Consider the following 22,835-nt stretch of genomic DNA (forward strand, 5'->3'; position numbering starts at 1 on the left):
ACTTTAGGCTCCCAGGTAACCAAATCACCTGCAGTCCCCATAATATCTTTTTATTTCACACTTTTGTGTCCTTGCCCCTCCAATAGCCCCTGCCTGAAAATCTACCTGCTCCTGTTTATCTGGTTTTTACTTTCCCTCTTTCTCTTCAAAATTCTTCCCAGCAGTCATTCCTCTGGAAAGCCTCCTAAAGTGCCTTTCTTACAGGTGCCCATAACACCCCATATGAACCCCTTTCACAGCACTCATGACACCATTCTATAATCATTGTTTTATTCATCTTCTCTCCCATAGACTATAGATATCCTGAGGCAAGTAACCATGTTTTCACTCATTTTTTTCAACAAATACTCACTGAGTGCTTACTGGGTGAACATGATAGACTAGGTCCCTGACTTCATGAAGTTTATACTTTAATGGTGTCTTTCTGGTAAGAGGGTAAAAAGACATTAAACAAATTTTTAAGATAATTATAGATCGTGATAAAAGCTATTCAGAAAGTAAAACATAGATTAAAAATGACTAAGGGCAAAAGGATGAAAGTAGACCATTATCTCACACCCCCACAAAATTAACTCAAAATGGATTAAAAACTTGAATATAAGACCTGAAACCATAAACTCCTAGAAGAAAACATAAGCAGTATGTTCTTTGACATTGGTCTTAGCAGTATCTTCTTTTTTTTTTTTTTGTGAGGAAGATCAGCCCTGAGCTAACATCTATGCCAATCCTCCTCTTTTTTTTTTGTTGAGGAAGACTGGCCCTGGGCTAACATCTGTGCCCATCTTCCTCCACTTTATATGGGACGCCACCACAGCATGGCCTGACAAGTGGTACATCGGTGTGCGCCCGGGATCCAAACCCAGGCCCTCAGCAGTGAAGCGCACGCACTTAACTGCTATGCCACAGGGCAGCCCCTTAGCAGTATCTTTTTGAATATCATGTCTCCTCAGGCAAGAGAAACAAAAGAAAAAATAAACAAATGAGACTACATCAAACTAAAAAGCTTCTGCACAGCAAAGGAAACCATCAACAAAACAAAAAGACAACTTACCAATTGGGAGAAGGTATTTGCAAATCATATATCTGATAAGGGGTTAATATCCAAAATATATAAAGAACTCATACAACTCAACAAGAAAAAAACAAACCACCCAATTAAAAAATCGGCAGAGAATCTGGACAGACATTTTTTTGAAGAAGGTATACAGATGGCCAACAGGTGCATGAAAAGATATTCAACATCACTAATTATTAGGGAAATGCAAATCAAAACTACAGTGAGATACCACCTCATGCTCATAAGAATGGTTATTATTAAAAGGACAAGAAATAACAAGTCTCGGAGAGGATGTGGAGAAAAGGGAACCCTCATACACTGCTGGTGGGAATGTAAACTGGTGCAGACACTATGGAAAACAGTATGAAGATTTCTCAAAAAATTAAGACTAGAACTACCCTATAATCCAGATATTCCATTTCTGGGTATTTATCCAGAGAACATGAAAACAGTAATTCAAAAAGACATTTGCACCCCCACGTTCATTGCAGCATTTTTCACAATAGCCAAGACTCAGAAACAACTTAAGTGCCCATCAATGGGTGAATGAATAAAGAAGATGTGGTATATATTTATACAATGGAATACTACTCAGCTATAAAAATAAAGATGAAATCTTGCCATTTGTGACAACATGGATGGAACCTCAAGGGTATTATGCTAGGTGAAATGTCAGACGGAGAAAGCCAAATACTATATGATTTCACTCATATGAGGAAGACAAAACAACAATAACAACAAACACACACATAGACAAGGAGAACAGATTGGTGGTTACCAGAGGGGAAGGGGGGAGAGAGGACAGTGAAAGGGGTAAAAGCGCACATTTGTATGGTGATGGATGGCAATTAGACTGAAAAAAAAGTGACTAGGGGATGGTGCCTTTTTGAGGAGTTTTTCGGAAATCTGAATGATGGATATCCAGCTATGTGAAGATCTGGGGAAGAAAGTCATAGGCATAGGAGTAGCTGGTACCAAAGCCTTAAGAAAGGATCTAGCTTGTTATGTAGTCAAAATGAAAGTGTAGGTGGCTAGAGCATAGTGAACAAGTGGAGAGAATGACAGGAGATGAGATCACAGAGACTGACAGGAAGCAGATCTTGTCAGGTCTTGTAGGCTATCGTATTAGTTTCCTTTTGCTGCTGTAACAAATTGTCACTAATTTAGCAGCTTAAACAACACAAAGGTCTCTCACAGTTCTGTAAGTTAGAAGTCTGAAATGGGTCTCACTAGGCTAAAATCAACGTGTTGGCAGGGCAGCATTCCTTTCTGGAGGCTCTAGAGAAGAATCTATTCCCTTGCCTTCCAACTTCTAGAAGCTGACCATATTCCTTGGTTCTTGCCTCCCTTTCTCCATCTTCAAAGCCAGCAGTGTTGCATCTTTCTGACCATTCTGTAGTTACATCTCCCTCTGAATCTCTTCCATCACCTTCTTCCACTTTTAAGGACCCTTGTGATTACACTGGGCCCACCTGGATAATCTCCCCATCTCAAGGTCCCTAATTTAGTCACATCTGCAAAGTTCCTTTTGCCATGTAAGGAAATATTTATTCACAGGTTCCAGGCATTAGGATGTGGACATCTTTGGGGGCCCATTATTCTGCCTACCCCAGATATGGAAAGAATTCTGGACTTTATTCTAATTGTAATAAATAACCACTGGAGAGATTTTAAGCAAAAGAGTGACATGAGTTGGGTTATATTTTTAAGAGTTCACACGTCATATACTGTGTGTAAGGTCTAGATGAAGGAAAAGTAGAGGCCAGGAGACCAAAGAAGAGTCTTTTGATAGTCCCAATGAGGGATAGTGGATTTGACTAGGATGATAACAGTGAAGATAGTGAAGACCATCCAGATTCCGGAAATATTTTGGTATAGAAGAAACAGAACTTACTGATGGATTGGATGTAAAAAGTAATGAAAGTGAAGGACCAAGGATGAGTCCTAAATTTGGGACTCAATTAACTGGTGTATCGTATTGTCATTGACTGAGAATTGCAAAGAATAAAGAGTGGATGGATTTGGGGCAGAAGGTGGACATTAAGATGTATCAGACTAGAATAGTTATGTCAAGTTTAAGATAACCAGGAGATATCTAAAAGGAATCATCAAGTAGGCAATTGGATTTATGATTCTTGAACTTGCTGTAGAAAACAGAGGTGTAAACATAAATTTGGGAGTCATCAGCATAAGGATGATATTCAAGCCAGGAGCCTAGATGAGATCATCCAGGGAGAAAAAGTAGATATAGAAGAGGGCAAGAGCGTATCCCGGAAGGCACAAACATTGACAGTCCTTATTCCTATTTATAGTCCTAGCACTTAGTCCTGGCACAGAGTGGCCCCTCAATAAATTGTTGATGAGCACAGGACTAATTCTGGAACTAGCCATTATTAACAATTAAGTCATACAAACTTGGAACTAAATAAATTATATTAAGAAAAGATGTAATAAATATTCAAAACTCATCACTTTCTAATTATTTTCCTACATTTTACTATTGTCTATGCTCTTGAGGTTATGTCTATTGTAACTTCCCAACTCCACTTTCAGTGATGCTGCATTGGAAGCTTGAAATTGGTCATGGTGGGAGTATTTATGCTGTGGAAATTGGCTAATGCTACAAATTAAGGTTTCATATATTATTTTGACAATTGTTAGACTCAAGAAAGTGATAGAAAAAACGTTAATCATGCAGATTGGACTTAAAAGTGTGTCATATCTGTCGTCATTATATTGTGAATAACACAAAAAATTGAAAAAATATGTTTCCGGTATGTGAAAATTATCATCTGATTTAGTAAAGAAGTTGCTCATATCATTGATGAATGAGTGAGGTTCTAACAAATGTCTTCATTGTTTCACTTTCACTTTACTGATTAACATAAGCAAAAACATCAACATTCACGCTGGAATTACACTTGTGAATTAATTGCAACACAGGTTGGCAAGGGATAAAAGAGTTTGGCAAAAATCAATATAAGCATTCAGTGAGAATCACTTGGCTATATGGAATTTACAGGAGTAATGTATGTTTTATTCTTTATGTGTAAATGTGTGCCTTCATTACACATCCTTTATAATGGTAAAATGTATAATAAACTATACACACACACACACTCATTTTTCCCAGAGAACCGGTTAAACATTTACCAGCACACCACTGCTTAAATCCAAACCTAATAGACATGGTATTATATGAAGTATTACAAATTATTATATTACAATCTATTTATGGGAAGTGACTAAAATATTCATAGCAAATTCATGATCAGTATTTTAAAATGTTGATAAGTTATGTCATTTGGGTTCCAGTAAAATTAAAATGGATCTGTCAAATATCATGAAAGCTAGAGAGGTTGATGGCTACAGTTTCTCTTTATTTGCCTGAATTTATGCTTGATAATTGACATTTTTTTCTTCCTACACAGATGCTGAGCATCATAGACACCTTAGAAAAAGAACAGGCTAGGAAATCGACTTGGATTTCTTAAAAGAATTATCTGCTGATCAGGCAGTACTTAGACCTGATTAAAGCATCTACACTTTCACTGTGCAATATGATACCCACTAATCACATGTGGCTATTTAAACTTAAATTTAAATTAGTTAAAATTAGATAAAATTTAAAAATAAGCCCCTTAGTTAAACTCACCACATTTCAAGTGCTCAATAACCATACGCAGCTAGTGGCTACCATATTGGACAGCACAGATTATAGAACATTTCCATCATCACAAAAAGATTTGTTGGACAGCACCAATCTAGAAAATGCCTTCCACATAAAAGATGCTCTCCAATTATTAACTGAATGATCAAATTTTACCCTATTTTTTTTTAAGCTGAAAAGTTAAAAGAAACTAAGAATTTATTATTCAGGAGAAAAGAAACCACCAGTAATTGCATATATTATTTAGATATTTAGTATTCAATATTCAACATATTCAAATACTCATATATTCAAATATTCAATGTATAGTATTAGATATTTAGCATTCAAGGCAGGGACTAACATATCTTGGGCAGCTCCTATGTGTCAGACATAATATTAGTTACCCTCCCAACAGGTATATAATAGCCTCACTTTACAAGTGAGGATGTTGAAGTTTGCAAATTCAATACCTTGCCTTTTACAGTCAGGCCAACAGGTAGTGGCAAAGTTTGACCCTGTGCTCAGAGTTTCAGACTCCAAAGCCCATGTTCCTTCTGGCACTGTCAGCCCTCTCTTCTCTAAACAAAAATTACAGGTGAATAGAAACGTTCAATTTTCCTCTGGATATTGGGGAGGCCATTGTGCAGAGAGGCAGTAAATTAGAGGCTGTGGGCAATGACTCCACAGTCACCATGCTACTTGGAATCCTGGCTCTGCCATTTACTTGCTATGCAACATGGACAAATTACTTCATTTTGTGCCTCAGTTTCCTCCTTTTCTGAATGGCATTATCACAGTTCCTACCTGAAAGGATTGTTGAGCGATTAAATGAATTAATATCTGTAAAACACTGAAACAGAACATGGTACAGAGTAACTGCTATAAAAGTGCTTGCTATTATTATTAGGATAAATGACATAAAGAAAAAATAAGTCAATATATCTTCCATAGCTAGCTAACAAAATTGGAAACTTAATTCAACCATGTCATTTATTTAAGACCTGAACAAGGCTTTAACTTAAGACAAAGCATGAGCTGACAGCATTTCCCCCCATTCGTGCACAAATATGGAACTGTGTGACCTCTCAGAAGAAATGTCTGAAGAGTGTGACTTAAAATCATAAGGTTATGGCCAGTATTGCCCATTTCCAACATGAACTAAAACTATATCTCACTAATGGAAAATCACACTGACAGGTCAGGTCCTCTATTTTATTACTATTCACCTATTAGTAAAGAAAAGAATAATTGAAAGCAATAGGTTTACCTCTTGAACTTAAAATATGTTACTTAATCTATGAATTATTTTCAAACCTTGGCCTATGATACCATAATTTTAACCAAACTACTCAAATGAAGAAAATAATAGCTACCATTTACTGCTCATCTACTATGCTGCAGGTGTTCATGCATTGTTGCCAACCTGCACAACAACCAGGCAGAGGTAGGCACTGCTACGTCTGTGTTAGATCTGAGAAACCTGCTGGCCCCAATGGCGTAGCGGTTAAGTTCGTGGGCTCTGCTTCGGCAGCCGGGGGTTCACTGGTTCGGATCCTGGGCGTGGACTTATGCACAGCTCATCAAGCCATGCTGAGGCAGCGTCCCACATAGAAGAGCTAGAAAGGCCTACAACTAGGATACACAACTACACACTGGGGCTTTGAGGGGGGAACAAAAAAGAAGTCTGCCCAAGGTCACACAGCTAGTCAGGGGAAAACTGCATTTGAACCCAGGTCTTCTTTTTTTTTTTTTTTAAAGATTTTATTTATTCATTTTTTTCCCCCCAAAGCCCCAGCAGATAGTTGTATGTCATAGGTTCACATCCTTCTAGTTGCTGTACGTGGGACTCGGCCTCGCGCTGGACGGAGAAGTGGTGCCTTGGGGCGCGCCCGGGATCCGAACCCGGGCCGCCAGCATCAGAGCGCGTGCACTTAACCGCTAAGCCACGGAGCCGGCCCGAACCCAGGTCTTCTTGATCTTAAAGCCAGAGCACATATCGCTCTGCCACCATAAGCAGGAACATGAAATAATATGAAACAGGACAGAAATACGTGAGGTGTCTATTTCATTACCTTCAGCATGACTGAAGCAGAATTTGTAAAATATAATAAAAAACATAGGTTCTAGAATAATCATTAGCATAGCTATCAAAAATGACGATAGACTCAGAATTTTATCTGCTGGATCACCACTGACAAGGCAGGACTGTTGAGCATGTATGAACTCGGACCCAGGCCTGCTGATGGCTTGCTATTACCGGGGCTGTGTTAGATAAGTGTGGTCTTATTTTGCAACCTCATGATCAGGAAAATCAACGCTGTCTGTCTGAATATTTAATTTGGGAAACGAGAACTCTGTGTTTTCGCAAGTATAAGAGCCAGGAGTGAATGCAAAGGTGGGTTGGGGATGAGGGTCAAAGTGGTCCTGTCTCTATTTCCAGCATAGCAGCATGACTGACCAGCCCAAGGAGAACTCCCCCCATTAGTAGCATCTCATCCAGTCCTGGTCCCTGCCTCCCACGTCTTGCTCCAGCTCTCTTTTGTCTATACTGACCCCTCACTTCTTGTCTCCTCTGTGCCTACCAGTTTGGCATTCTGATGGATTGGCTTCACTGGCTCTCAACCCTCCTACTTTGTTCCACAGTCTGAGGCTTGACTCCTACATCCTGGCACAGTGCTTGTTTCTTTCTGCACTCCTAGTAACCAAGCTCTTTGGCATTAACCCAGGACCCCCTTCTGGGATCCACTCAGCCCAGCAGACCTGTAAACACAGCTTGCCATGCCAAGCTCTGCACCCTCTCACCACTTCTGGCCTCTGAGAGCCAGGCCCTGGATGTCCCTAACCAACCCGTGGTCTCTAGAGCACCTGTGGAACTCAGCTGGACTAGTTCCAGCTCCTAAAGCCTCTCTGCCTTGCTCACGCACACTGTGAAAGGAAGTACAATTCTGCAAGTGAAAAACGCCAACTTACCAAGACTGTTAGGGAGCACACTGGCAGAGTTTCCTGCCTTCTGGGCACAGAAAATGTCCATCCTGGCACAGTGACCAACAGCAATTCCAGAGGCACAGGCCCTACCTCCCAACAGAACTGCCCACCACTTCACTGAAGACTTTGCCAGTCTCCTGGGTTTCCTGCTATATCGGGAGCACTTTACGATCCTTCATGCTACCTACTTCCTAATCTTCACATGCCTGGTGAGGCCAAGAAACAAATATGCAGTACCCCAAGTGCAGTGAGGGTGCTCCTGCCCATAAGAGCTGCACCAATATATGAAAGTCCTAGCAGGAGGATGGGAGGGTAGAGCCAACATTATATTCCCCACCTACAGCAGGTATGAGGACCCTTCAAATGCTATGTGACTGGGTTATGACTTGTCATTCAAGCCTCTTCCTAGAAAAAGGCTTCAGTTCATAGATGATTTGTTGGACACCTCCAAGAGTCATTCAGAAAAACAGTTGAGTGTCTGTTCTATGCTCAACACTGTCCTGGGCATTGGGGTTACAGCAGTAAACAATTCAAGTGTCTGTCCTCAAGCGGTTTACAAACTAGGGGAATACAGACATTGAAAAGTCTTATGAATCTTTCAAACAGTCTAAGTGTTATGAAAGAGAATTACAAAGGAACTTATGGAAGGAGACAAACCTGTCTGGGAATTCAGAGAAAGCTCCTTGGAGAAAGAGATGTTTCAGATGACACCTGAAGGACGACTAGGAGGAAGAGAGTTGAAGGGAGTTAGGGAAGTGGGGAAAAGAATTCCCATCAGTTGGGACAGCAGTAATGAAGGACCTGAAAGAGCGGTGTACATTAAAAGAAAGAAAAATTGAAAGAAAACTGGTATGCTGGAGTACAGATAGAGCGGAAGAGAAATGGAAGATGAGACTGAAGATGTAGGCCGGGGCTAAAACGTAGACAGTGTCTTTCAGGCCACTGAAGAGTTTTTATTTTTATTTTAACCTTAATGGAAAAGGGAAACAAAGGGTTTTGATCAAGGGAATGACATGGACAGTTTGCTGTCATAATATAGGATTGAATTAGGTGTGATGGAGGGAGAAGGTAGGCGTACACAGTGGGTATGCAATATGAAATGTCTGTTATCAGTATCAGCTCAACCCCGGCTCCACTGCCTTCTAACCAGGCTCTCATCACCAGCAAGACGCTTGGGAACAACATTTCCCACTCTCCCTTGCCCACAGGGTTCCAGTTTAGATTGCGCCAATGAGAAGCCCTTGTGCAAGATGTTGAAAGTGGAAGACACACCGTATTTCCCCAGTGGCAGCAGCAGCTGTGTGCCGACGTGAGGTTTACAGTGGCTTCCGGGCAAGCTCCTGCAAGTCAGCCTCTTCAACAAGGCAGGCAGCTGAGCTCAACAGCATTTGGGTTTCCCTGAAACTTCTGACTGTCAAGATTTCCTGAAAGTCAGCAACAGTTTTTCCCAACCTTTATTACCCCATCTTATATATCCAAATGTTACGTATGCTTCTAATTCCCTCTGTTAAATCCCTCCTACTTGAAATATCTAGAGCGGTTTCTGTTTTCCTTACCAAAACCCAACTGTTAAAGGAAGGTAACAGGTTCTTGCAGTATTTGGGGTGAGAAAATATGAGGGCTTGATCTAAAGTGTAGGCAGTGAGGATGGAAAAAAAGAGGCTGAATTTAATGTATATTTAAGAAGTGAAATCTACAGGACATTGTTATTAATTGGACGGGGGAGGGAGGAAGATGAAGGGATCAAGAACGACCACTAGGTTTTTGATTTTAAGGTCAGGCAATCTTGCTAAATTTGCCATCCAGTCCATGTAGCTGGAAGGGATGTGGACATTAGGCTGCCCCAAATTGCCAGCCTTGCCAGGTCCCTTTCCAGATTGAACGGCTGAGGCCAAAGAAGAACTAAGGAAGTCAACAGTATGATGGTGAAGAAGATAATGCCCTTTTACAGGATGTGAAAATCTATACCCTGGAATTTATGGGCCATTGTAATGAGTTATCATCTTTTTCAAAACTGCTCCAGTCTGCTCTGGAGCAGAGGAAATTAGTTAAGCCAAGCTCTGATCAAATCTCCCCATAAAAGGAACCTGCTAGGGCAATGACCCAGCAGCTGGGGTCAGGGTATGGGCTGAAGGGCTGGGATGGAGCAAGAGCTTCTTACTAGAGACAACAGAGGATGTGGAGCACCAAGGAGGCAAACCAATTTATAATCCACAGGGCAATCAAATACCAAAGAGAGAAAGTTCAAACCCTAAGCCATGAGAAGAGATCACAATATGGGTCACAGGAGATGGCAGAATCAGAGACAGAGCAGATCAAGAGCATATAAGTAAAGCTGTATGTGTTTGGAGGGGTGGGTGTTGAAGGGGCATTCCCACCAGCATCAGGGAGGGGAGGGTAATGATGGTCTAGACAGCTTATTGGAGCAGGGAAGACAGCATTTTCCTTGCCCATCTTTCCATCCAGGGATGTTTTGATTAAAGGAGGACAAGGCTTACCCACAGACTGAGGTCACTGACTACACTTTCTGAAATGATTTCTAAAGTGCAATACTAGAGAGACATAGCTTTAAGTGCATCTCAAATGCACCAAAGAGGAGGCATCCGAGTACTGCCTTTGGAACGTGAAATGTCTGGGATAACTACTCAGCTTTCTTAGCGATCTCTCCTCTTTGAGAACTTATGATTTGTTAAATTGTAAGAAGACAAGATTTAATACTGAATCCCTAATGCCCATCACAGTGCACAGCGTCTATAAGCACAGTACATATTCATTTAACAAATGAGGCTTGAATAGTAGTTTCCAAGACATTGTACAGCTTTATCCAGTGGGCACACCACAAACTTTATCCATGCGTCCACCTGTGGTGAAATACACCCAGAATTCCAACTTGAACATCAGGAACACCACTCCACAACTAGAATGGGATCAAGAATGCCTCCCCTCGATCTTCCTCCTCATTCTTCAACAATCCTCTAAACAGCCTCTGGTGACAGCTCCCATAACCTGGAGTAGGAGCTTCCTCAAGGGAGGTGAAAGGCTTGGATGGGGATGCCCTGGGGGGCTGAGCAGAGAAGGTGGCTGTTAGAACCCCAGACTCCTGCCAGTGACAACACCTAGGAGCACACCTCAGGCCTTAGGACCCTTGTTGCCTGGCTTTGCTATTTACTCCATGGTAAAGACAAGGTACCTACAGTCTCTGAACTTGAGTTTGTCCATCTATTAAGTGGAGTTAGTTGTGCCTAGTTCAAAGAATGGAGAGAACTAAATAACGTTTGTAAGACACCTGCCTTAATACCTGTCCACAGTAAAGTGCTCCAAAGATGTGTTCTCTTCCAGAGTTCACTTCCCAATTCCAGCCTTAGAGACTGGCCCGCTGCTCCCATTCTACTACACATACCTACTTCTCTCCCTCATCTGCTCCAGAACTCAACTCAATCACGAAACTCTTCTCCTAATCTTCTGACCCTAAAGCTATTGTATCCTACAGCAATGTGGCTACAAGCAGATGAAGAGCAAAATCCTAGCTACACTCAGGTGGGAATTATCAGAGAGTGCATTTCTGCTGCAAGTTGCTCCCCTCATTTCAATTGCCAGGGACAGAAGGCATAGCTACAGAGACAGAACAACCAGAGGACAGATGCCACTAAATAAAAAGGAAGACAATCACTTCCCAGAAACCAGGCAGCCGCCACCTGCATTCTACGGGAAGAAGAGCAAACCCTGTGACATTCTCTTTCTAAGCAGATTTCTGCAATCATTAGAATTTAAAAATACAGATGTTCAAGACCATGTGCTTAAGGAGTTAGTTAAGTGTGTGCAATTGCAGATGGAAAGACTGAACAGTTTCTGAAATTGGTATTAAATAACCTCACACAATAAAGGGACACTGCCAACACATATGGCATAGTAGAGGGAAAAAACTCACTGCTGAAAAAAAGAAGCGGGCCTGAACCAGCCATTTCCTTTAGTGGGACCACCACAGAGATGGCTAGTGCCAACCCAATTTCCATTCTCCACTCCCTCTTTACTAAAGAACCCCCACATTGTTGGGGGAACCTCAGCTAGAAAACTACGTTTCTAGCCCCCTTATAAGAGGATTGGATAATAACATGTAAGCAGAAGTCATTGAGTGGAGTTTATAAGAAAAGCTCTTTAAAGGAGACTCGCTCAGCTAATAGGCACTCTTTTATCCTTCCCTACAGGTGCTGTAGCAGCCATCTCATGACTACGAGGCAATCGCAAGAACGGCTGGAAGCTGCTGGAGAGTGGAGCAAAAAAGGAGAAGTCTGGGACACTTATGGCACTATTAACTACTTCACATTACCTCTGGACTCCCTTCCTCCAGACTTCCTTTATGTGACCGAAAAAGAAATCCTAATTTCTTTAAGCTGCTGTTATTTTGGCTCAAATGCAGTTTTTAACTGAAAACTCATACTAGCCTCGATTTCCATCGGTTTCCTTGTGAATGAGGATTATAAATTAATAGCAGAACCATACTACTTTTTTTGGTACTTTTATATGAATTCTTGCTTTAAGTTAACTGTTGAATAAAATTTATACCAATAGTTCTAATTCTAAGGGTAGGTTAAATCCTCCTTAACTATTATTTTTGTTGCCTTTATAAAGCTTCAGACTCTGCTGTAGATAGTTCTCTACACTGGGGGGACACCATTTGAAAACTGATTCAAGGACCATGCCCATAATGGGCGGGTGAGATAAATGGCTGTTTAGTATATCTTATTTCTCTTTGCGTTTCACACTACATAGAGATACAAGTATCTCTTTGAAGACTTTCTAAGGATTTTCATCAGCAGTAACAAGGGAAACACAAGAGTTAAAAGGCCCCTCTCTTCATGCAGCCTCTCTGGGCTCCATTATCCAGCTAGTCTAGGAGAATCTAGAGAAAGGTAGTAATCACGTTGTGGAAATCTTTATGGATTTGTCATCTGCTCCTCTACTGTCATCTATATCTGCTGTCGTCTACTTTTCTGGTCTCATTCTCGATCAACCTCAATCAGTATGAGAAGCACATGGGCACTGGGAGGACCAGGGGACCAGGCAGATACTGAGGGAGAGAAGAACCAAGGGGGTCTCCTGTGGTGGTCTTGGGCTTGGCTCTCTCCTCGTCGTCTTTTGTAAGCAAAAACTCCAGGAACATTGAGCATATGTTAAATTCGGGACCACCTGCATGAGTGTTTGTGATATTCACATAAATACAAAAATACAAATGATTTCAGCAGTACTAATATTCATTTCCTATACTTCATATTACCTGCTCCTTGGTGCTATGCAAAGACTAAGTGTATAAACTTCTCGAGCAGTGTTACATAAATATAAAAGGTGATTCACGTGCATGTTTACAACCACAAAGACATTAATTGGTAGTCTACAGCAAGACTTAAGTTCTTTTACAAATTAAATAGAGACACTTGCGCTATTCCTGCTAATATGCTGACTATGCAACTGGAAAACCCAACCTTCTATTCTGGGATTTTAAATCTGGTGCCTTCAGCAAATAGCATTATCAATATCTTAAAGTCACATTTGGCTTCTGGAGAATAGCAGTGGGGTTTCCCTCCCTCCTAAGATCCTTCAATGAGGTGGCCTTCTTTCTGCGGTGTGCCTGGCAACACTAACCTTTCTTCCTGACAGCAGTGTGCATGCCCAGAGAAGGGACCCCAAGGGCCTTCACACATCCCCCATCCATCATTCCACTCCATTCCGCCCCCCCACCCCAGTTTTAGCACCAACTTTAAACTTTTTCTTTTAGATTTTTATGAACTCTGCTTAATGGGGTCTGCTCCCCTTTTTGATGTAAAATGATGTAGAATGACTATAAATTCTTGTGTACCATCTAAAACAGAGGTGATTAAGAAAAGCACCTGCCCACGTGATGGGGCATTTTCACAGCGGGTCAGGCAGGAACCTCCACCCCGGGGGAGATCTGGGGCCTTTAAGGCCATTAGCAATGCACAGTTAGTTTGAATCAGACCTGGGGTCCCAAAACAGCCTTGTCACCTCTCAGGAGAGCAATAGGGCTTGCAGAACTCTGAAGAGGCAGAAAATCTCACTTCTCTACAGAAAGTTTAATCCTCTCAGGAGAGCTCTGTTTCTGTTGGAAATCCAAGACTTTGCAAGCAAACATGATAAGACCTTCCAAAGTCACAAGGTGAATATAATGAGTGTAGGGCTTAGAATCCTGAGGCGGGGGTGGAGGGAGCGGGTAGAACTTGGGATAAGTGTTCCCTTTCATTAGAGTCTCTATAGGTAGTGATTTCCCTACTTAACCAAAGAAAAGCCATGGAAGCAGCTTCCCCCTCACCTATTAAAAGGAGAAAGATGGGCATCTTTAATTGAAAGCAAGGCATCACAAAATTCTTTAATTATAGGCTCAAAGGGGCTTTGAGCTCATCTTGTATCTCCTTGGCTTTCAGCAGGACGGCATTAAACCTTCCTAAAAAGATAAGACTCAACCTATTTTTAAACATACCCAAAGAGGGCATTCTCATCTTCTGTTCCTTTGTTAGGGGAATTTTTTTCCCTTTCTAACCTCACCACAGGTGAACTCTTCCCATTACTAACCCGAAGTCTTCACATTAGAGTTTGGCTTGGTTTGCTCAATGGAAATGGTGAACAGCTGGTCACCACTAGCCTTTTCTAAACTGTACTTCCATCTGTCCATCTGTATGAAATTATAACAATTAATTAGGGTATTTAAATTTAATAAATTTAGAGCTAGATGCCAGCTGAATCACTCACTGACAAAAGACTGCCATCTTTCTTTTTCTCATACCTTTTTCTTTTTCTACCATCAGCGCCAATGCTAATATCGCTCCCTTCCCCATCTCTCTTCCAATACTGCCCACACACATTTGCGGGCACACACACACTACAACAAATGTGCACACTCACACTGGTTTAAAAAAAAAACAAACACCCCTTAAACAGCTATTTAACATTTAGACCTTGGCCCTCACTGTTCACATCAAAGGGTGATAGTGAAGAGGGCAGACTCTGGAGGCCAATGTCTGGGCTTAAATCCTGGCTCTGGGACTACAGGCACATTTTTATAATCTCCCTGTATATCTATTTTCTCATCTGTAGAATGGAGACAATAATAGTATCTATTTATAAGGTTTTGGAAAGGATTAATGAGTTAACATATGAAAAGCCCTTAGAATGGTGTCTGGTCGTCTAATTGTAAATGCTACATAGTTGTTCGCTATTGTTATACCCTCCTTGCAGCAAAGGGACATTCAGAGGCATTAAACTATGCCCCATATTCCAGAGGCAAGAGTTTGAGAAAGAAAGGGAGTTGGACTCACATCTAAGAGAAGTGGGTCAGTAAGAAGAGTCATCAAGGTGAAAGATCAAAGAAAAAAAGACAAAAAAGCGAATAAGAGAACAAAAACTACAGGGAAAAAGCAAAAGCAGACATTTAGTGGGGGCAAGTTAGGAAGAATAAAAACACAGAAAAGAACAGAAAAAGAGAAATGAGTGAAAGGTGGCCACGAAAAGGAAAGACAGAAGAAAAGGAGGACTGAGAATAACAGAGGAACCCAACATTAGAGAAGACGCCATTTACAGCCCGAGCTGGAGATCAGAAAAAGAAAGGAATGGAAAGAAAACAAAACGTTGGATATAGAAGTAGACAAACTTGGGACAGAAGGAATGCGGGCAGAGGAGATAAAAGTGATAACACAAAAGACTTCATTTGCAGCAACACGCCTCTATGTCTTTAAATTATGGGAAGTTTACATCCAATATTAACACACCCATATCCCACTAGGCTGCTTTCCCTGTTCCTCCTACTTTAACTTGCTTTAGAGTCTGCTCCAGACTTACTCCCTCAGGTCTGCCTTGATCAGATGTCTGCCTTGTGTCTTGTCTGCTCTACTGACAAGGCCAAGATGCAGTGATCCAGTCTTCATTTTCACTAAATACTCTAGCCATCCTTTTCAAGTGAAAATTTAGCTCTGGAGCAAAATATTTACACACCCTTCCTTCTCCAAACATTCAGAAACCTATAAGGGGAGCTGATATTTTATTTTTTAATTATTCACCTTAACGGCATTCCTCTCCTCCACCTTTTTTTTTTTTTTTTGTGGTCAATTTAGAACAAGAGCCACAAAATGATACAGTGCTACAGGGATGTGCCGCTTTTAGGCTCCAAATTGCCCTCCCCACCAAAGGGAATTAATCACCCAATCACTTGGAAACAAGACAGAGGTTGGATTTAGGTTTAAAACAAAATCGATATTTAAAAAATACTTTTTAAGTATTTATCATCATTGAATTGCCTATTTGGTGCAAAATACGTCCCCCTATTCGAGGAAGTCGAGAGACCTTAGAGGGCCCTCTAAACAGCCGGAGGCGGACGGACTTCGAGCGTCTCATCACGCCGGGGTGGGCTTGGGCCGCCGCCGCCGCCGGAGTCACGAAGCCAGACGCGGCGCGCGTCTCCGCCCTGGACTCAGGAGACTGCAGCAGCGCGCGGCGCGGCCGCTGCCCCGGCGGCTCCTGGAGGCGGGGAGGAGTCGCGACTCCCGCAGACACGTGACGTCCTCCCGGCCGCTGCTTTCCGCGACCCAGATCCGTCGCGGGAACCCGCGCTCGGCGGGGCGGGCCGGGGGACACGTAGCTACAGCCCCAGTCCCTGCTGCGTCCCGGTGCGTGTGTATTCGGGGTACTTCTCCCCGTGGTCCACGTGCCGATGGCAATAATGACTGTTTTGGGGATCACTCAGGAGAATATAAATCTTACTCTTGGTGCAGGAAGGAAAGACCTTTGGTGTTTATATCTATCTGCCGATATGTAAAGAGATTAATATATATTCTCTCCATCCCACCTCTAGCAGACCCGAGTAGCGGCAGCGGGGCTGGAGACCTGGGAGTTCCTCAGGACATGCTTTCCCCGGGCCTCCAAGGCCCTAGCCGCCCGCTGCGCCGGGCGGCATGAGCAGTGCGCAACTCCGGGCACCTCCCGGTAACTCTCACTAGCAGTGAGTCATGCTCCCGGGGTGGCTCTGGGGAAAGGTAGCCCGGCTCGTGCTGGCCTGTGCTTCCCCGAGCCCGGCGCCGCCGCTGCAAGGGCGAGCGCGCGCGCACGCGCGCGCACGGGTTCCCCGCGCAGTGATGTGGCAGCAGCGGCAGGTCGGATCACGTTGCTGGCCCTGTGCTGGTACCCGTTTGAGACAGGATTAAGGAGGGAGGCTTTGGAGGTGCCAGCGGTAGTAAACGTGGGCTCTGCACACTCCCGGTGTCGCTTATCGCACGAGGGGGGGCGGGGAAAGCACACAGCGCCACCCGAGGCGCGGAGGGCGGCGGAGTTTAGCAGGCGAGTGACAATGCTGCATTGCCTTTTCGCGGTAGCCCCTCTCATGCCAGCCCCCTTCTCCCCCTGCCTTCCCGCCGCGTTCCTCCGGGAGCACCAGAGTCCCCGAACGTCGTCAGCTGCTGCTGTGATTAGTGGCACCGCAATTCCGGCTGCTGCGGGAAGTTTGGGTGGCCCAGGGACACCGTGTCGCCGAAAGACACTTGGATTGCGACATTCTGACCCAGTGACTACATTTTCATTTGTCTTAAATCCTTCAGGGAACAGATTTCAAGTTGCCCCTTTTCGAGGCAACCTCCAACCAGGGCCAAGGGGTCCCCCCAGGCCACTGAGCGGTGAGCAAACAAGTCTCCAAATTTTCTTTCGGGACTGAAGTTTACCCACCGCGAATTCTCTTTCTCTTTCCTTTTTCTGGTCCAGACCAATAGCACAGTCGGTGGAAAAGCAAAAGGCCACGTTCACGTTCCTGCACCGTAATGACGGACAAACTGAGGGAGTCGCATTTCCGATCCCAGGAAGCCCTGGCTGCCCCGCACCCCCGCGCCCCCCTCCCCCTCCCCCAGCTGACTGCAACGCCTTTGGGAAGATGAATAGCTTGGCTGAAGTTGTTTTTCCTTTCCGGTGGCCCTGATCAGGTGTCCCCGCCCCCTCCCGCCGTTCGCCTTCCCTCGCAGCCTTCTCCCGACACCCCCTTCTGGCCCGGCCCCTCCTCCCCCGCCCCCCTCCGGGCTGGACCGCGGATGGTACGTTCCGCACGTGAGCTGGGTGCTGGTCTGGCCGGCGACGCGCGTGCCCTGTGGCCAAACACTGCCCGGAGTGAGAGCAAACTACCAGCGCAGTGGGGCCGGCGTGAGTGTGCGTGCGTGTGTGTGCGTGTGTGTGCGAGAGAGAGCGAGCGCGGTGAGACGGGGGACCAACTGCTTCACACTTTCAACACTGCACTGAAGAGGGAGAGAGAGAGACTGGAGACGCACAGATCCCCCCAAGATCTCCCAAAGCTACCGTCCCACAGATTATAGAACAGAACCCCAAAAATCGAAACAGAGGAAACGGACAGCGGTTGAACATGGACGAAGGAATTCCTCATTTACAAGAGAGACAGTTACTGGAACATAGAGATTTTATAGGGTAAGGTGCAGGCACCCTTGGCGAATATCTGTCTAGGCTTCGGTTTGATTTTTTTTCTTCTCCAGAAAGTGGTATGGAGCGGGCAAGGGCAGAGCCCCTCCCCGAATGGGTGCCTGATGCTGATTTCTGTTTTGCAGACTGGACTATTCTTCTTTGTATATGTGTAAACCCAAAAGGAGCATGAAGCGAGACGACAGCAAGGTAAGTGTAAGTTTCCGATGTTCCTCATAACCTGCCTGGATAGTTAATTAGGGCCATTGATTTCACAGCGAAGCTGTGCCCGCAAATATATTCCAGCCCTTGAGCTTCCCCAACTGTGAATTTTAAGTGGTTTGGTGGATACTCTCAGGGGGAGATGAAACATCATACCTGAATTTAGATTGCATTTCAGAATAGTGCAGAGGAAAGAGGTTTCTTGGGCATAGTTTATCACATAGTATGTTATTTTGGGGGGAATACTGTTATATCCAGTAAATGAACGTTTAGCTTATTGTTTTTTCTCTTCCATGACTCGTATATTAAGGATACCTACAAATTACCGCACAGATTAATAGAAAAGAAAAGAAGAGACCGAATTAATGAATGCATTGCTCAGCTGAAAGATTTACTGCCTGAACATCTGAAGTTGACAGTAAGATGCACATTTTCATTCTTTGCTGCTCTCCAAGGGCGTGTTAATAGCCTGATGCTACTCCCAGAGATATAAGAATAAATGTAAATATCAGATGCCATACAACTTGTGCTATAGTTTAGAGTTTCCTACAAACTCAAGAGTAGGTGCTCACAACTGAAGCCAAGAAATCATTTATAACCTGTCTTGTGGAAAGCTCAAGAAGTATAGGAATAGTACTTCTTTCAAAGTGTTTGCTTAAGTTGCTGTGCTGAATGGAGAGGCAATCAAGCCAAATGTGTGTTTTTAAGTAATCAAGTGCGCCCTTCTCTTTTGCACCACTGCAGACTCTGGGGCATCTGGAGAAAGCGGTAGTCTTGGAACTAACTTTGAAACACTTAAAAGCTTTAACAGCCTTAACCGAGCAGCAGCATCAGAAGATAATTGCTTTACAGAATGGTAAGTCAGTTCAGGGAGGCCAACCCACCCTGATGAAGCCGGGCAGCCCACAGAGGAGCAGTGTTAGGACTCGTCTCTTCCCCCACCCCCACCTCCTTCCGTGGGCCCACGGGCTCCCTCTCATTTGTTAAATTGCTTATACTTTCCCTTCATTGGAAAGTGCCCATTTCCCGAAGCATCCTAGAGGCTTTGAGCAGAACTCAGAGGAATCAGATTTTTATTTAAAGTGGCGGTTGCGCCCTCTCCACTTTGGTTTTTCAGCTGGGAATAGAGCGCCCCCCCCTCCCCGCAACCTCCTCCTCCCCTCGACAACCGGTGGATTATATCACTCGAATACAGAGGAAAAACCGAGATCACTTTAGTCAGTGCAGGGCCCACGTGATAAGCAGATGTTTTAACGTCGGTATTTTTCTTCTTGCCTCCATTCCTCTGTCCCCCACCCCCATCCCCTTCCTCATCCTAGGGGAGCGATCTCTGAAATCGCCCATTCAGTCCGACTTGGATGCGTTCCACTCGGGATTTCAAACATGCGCCAAAGAAGTCTTGCAATACCTCTCCCGGTTTGAGAGCTGGACGCCCAGGGAGCCGCGGTGTGTCCAGCTGATCAACCACTTGCACGCCGTGGCCGCCCAGTTCTTGCCCACTCCCCAGCTGTTGACTCAACAGGTCCCTCTGAGCAAAGGCACCGGCGCGCCCTCGGCCGCCGCCCCCGCCGGCTCCGCGGCCGCCCCCTGCCTGGAGCGCGCGGGGCAGAAGCTGGAGCCCCTCGCCCACTGCGTGCCGGTCATCCAGCGGACTCAGCCCAGCGCCGAGCTCGCCGCCGAGAACGACACGGACACCGACAGCGGCTACGGCGGCGAGGCCGAGGCCCGGCCGGACCGTGAGAAGAGCAAAGGCGCGGGGGCGAGCCGCCTCACCATCAAGCAGGAGCCCCCCGGGGAAGACTCGCCGGCGCCCAAGAGGATGAAGCTGGATTCCCGGGGCGGCCCGGGGGGCGGCGCGGCGGCGGCGGCGGCCGCGCTCCTGGGGCCCGACCCGGCCGCCGCTGCCGCGCTGCTGAGACCCGACGCCGCCCTGCTCAGCTCGCTGGTGGCGTTCGGCGGAGGCGGGGGCGCGCCCTTCGCGCAGCCCGCGGCCGCCGCGGCCCCCTTCTGCCTGCCCTTCTACTTCCTCTCGCCTTCGGCGGCCGCCGCCTACGTGCAGCCCTTCCTGGACAAGAGCGGCCTGGAGAAGTACCTGTACCCGGCGGCGGCCGCCGCCCCGTTCCCGCTGCTCTACCCCGGCATCCCCGCCCCGGCTGCCGCCGCCGCCGCTGCCGCCGCCGCCGCCGCCGCCGCCGCCTTCCCCTGCCTGTCCTCAGTATTGTCGCCCCCTCCCGAGAAGGCGGGCGCCGCCGCCGCGACCCTCCTGCCGCACGAGGTGGCGCCCCCTGGGGCGCTGCACCCCCCGCACCCGCACGGCCGCACCCACCTGCCCTTCGCCGGCCCCCGCGAACCCGGGAACCCGGAGAGCTCTGCTCAGGAAGATCCCTCGCAGCCAGGAAAGGAAACCCCCTGAATCCTTGCGTCCCTTTCTTCGAAAGGACAAGGGTTCACTCGGAATAATAATATTACTAAGTTACAACGCCCTTAACGTTTTTAAGGGAGGAAGTGTAATAGATGCACGACAGGCTTTTTTTAAAAAAGAAAAACACAGGTGTTTTGTGTACATTTGGAGTTCCTGTTTTGCTCATCCTTCACCACCCCACCCTCCACACACCCTTTCTTCCCCCACCAGCTGTAAAGCACCTCTGAGATAGATAACTGATTCTTTTTTCTTTAAAGAACTCTCCAAAATAAGTTTTGCCTTTCTTTAGGCCACGTTCCATTATCTTCTAAAATATAGAACCTAATTCTGGAGAAGGAGGGTCTGTTCTGTGGGTGAGCTCAGTGAACCAGGGCAGGGGAACGGTGGCCGGGGAGTTGACATGAACAGCAGGTAGTCGTTGTCTGGGTCTCAGAGCTGTCCTGCGTGCTTCAGGAGGCTTTCCACAAACAGAATGAGGATCTTTTAGAATTGAATTTACTCTTCAGTATTTTATCATGTTCAGCTTTTTAAAAGGCATATAATTTTCAAAGAGGAAGAGGTGACGATGCAGTCGCTCGCGTTGCAACCTCTTCTGAAGTGGTTTGAATGGTATCCCTTAATAACTTGCACTTGTTTAGAGACAGAGTTGTGCCATCATAGGAACTAAGTCAGGGAAGGAGATGGATGAGGAAGGCCAGATTCATTCTCAGTACATTTGCTAGCACTTTATTGAGAAATTGACCATGAATCAATTGACTCATCTTAATTTCATATATATGTATATGAATATATATCAAGTGCATCTGTTCCCACCCTGTCATTATTTAATCCATCATGTTCCTAAGTTTTTATAATCTTGCTGTAAAAAAAAAAAATGTGCACTGAACTTAAAAACAACAAAAGAAAAAAAGTCCAAACTGATGTATCCTATATTCTGTTAGATCACAAAAGTGGAGGAAAGCATTGAACTGGTCAGTTTTGACTGGAAATGCTGTAAAGATGTGGCATGAAGCCCTGTGAGCCTTCCTATCTCCAAGTCTATGTATTTTCTGGAGACCAAACCAGATACCAGATAATCACAAAGAAAGCTTTTTTAATAAGGCTTAAACCAAGACCTTGTCTAGATATTTTTAGTTTGTTGCCAAGGTAGCACTGTGAGAAATCTCACTTGAATGTTATGTAAGGGGTGAGACACAACAGTCTGACTGTGAGTGAAGAAAATATCTGGGTCTTTTAGTCAGTTTGGTGCATTTGCTGCTGCTGTTGCTACTGTTTGCCTCAAACGCTGTGTTTAAACAACGTTAAACTCTTAGCCTACAAGGTGGCTCTTATGTACATAGTTGTTAATACATTCAATTAATGATGTCTGACATGCTATTTTTGTAGGGAGAAAATATGTGCTAATGATATTTTGAGTTAAAATATCTTTTGGGGAGGATTTGCTGAAAAGTTGCACTTTTGTTACAATGCTTATGCTTGGTACAAGCTTATGCTGTCTTAAATTATTAAAAAAATAAATAAATACTGTCTGCAAGAAACTAGCTGGTTTAGAAAAGTTTAGTATGTGAAGATAAACTAGAAGTTATCTTTATATTCTAGTATTTTCAGCACTCCATAAATTCTATTACCTAAATATTGCCACACTATTTTGTGATTTTAAAATTCTTACTAAGGAATAAAAACTTTAATATACGATATGAGATTGTCTAATAATTAAAAAGACATAAGGGATGCTGGACTAGTTTTAAGATGTCTGTGAGTATAGGGATGAAAGTCATTTAGGTTTTCAGAATACAACCTTATTTGTCGTTGGCTTGGTAGCACACGTTTCCAATCTTTTGCAGGTCTTCAGGCTCTGGCTGTATCCACCTGCTTGTTCCCAATGTATTTTAGTGAAAAGTGCAAAAGAAAAACCTACCGATCACTTGCATGGTTTATGTTAGACCCAATTTGCTAATATTTTTACTATTGATGAATTTTTCACTTTTCACTTTTGACACCAGTTACCCACTGTTGTTGGTCTGGTGTTTCTCTTTTGCTGG

At 44.5% G+C, this 22,835-nt stretch overlaps 2 protein-coding genes across 2 annotated transcripts in view; one reads left to right on the forward strand and one right to left on the reverse strand.

Annotated features, from left to right (window-relative positions):
• The window catches only part of SSPN (sarcospan), a 114,911-nt gene extending 94,153 nt beyond the window's left edge, over nucleotides 1-20,758 (reverse strand). Inside the window, exon 1 of the mRNA XM_087442659.1 lies at nucleotides 20,698-20,758. The gene's annotated coding sequence lies outside the window, so the exon portion shown is untranslated. The remainder of the gene's footprint in view (nucleotides 1-20,697) is intronic.
• On the forward strand, nucleotides 17,701-20,934 carry BHLHE41 (basic helix-loop-helix family member e41). The gene is made up of 5 exons (XM_087442658.1): nucleotides 17,701-18,158; nucleotides 18,296-18,359; nucleotides 18,682-18,789; nucleotides 19,116-19,227; nucleotides 19,691-20,934. Exons 1-5 carry the CDS (start codon nucleotides 18,097-18,099, stop codon nucleotides 20,782-20,784), a joined length of 1,440 nt encoding a protein of 479 aa, XP_087298784.1. The 5' UTR covers nucleotides 17,701-18,096; the 3' UTR covers nucleotides 20,785-20,934.
• The last annotated feature ends 1,901 nt before the right edge of the window (nucleotides 20,935-22,835 follow it).

This window comes from Ceratotherium simum, chromosome 17, assembly GCF_057802395.1.
Source record: "Ceratotherium simum simum isolate JZ-2026a chromosome 17, ASM5780239v1, whole genome shotgun sequence".
NCBI lineage: Eukaryota > Metazoa > Chordata > Mammalia > Perissodactyla > Rhinocerotidae > Ceratotherium > Ceratotherium simum.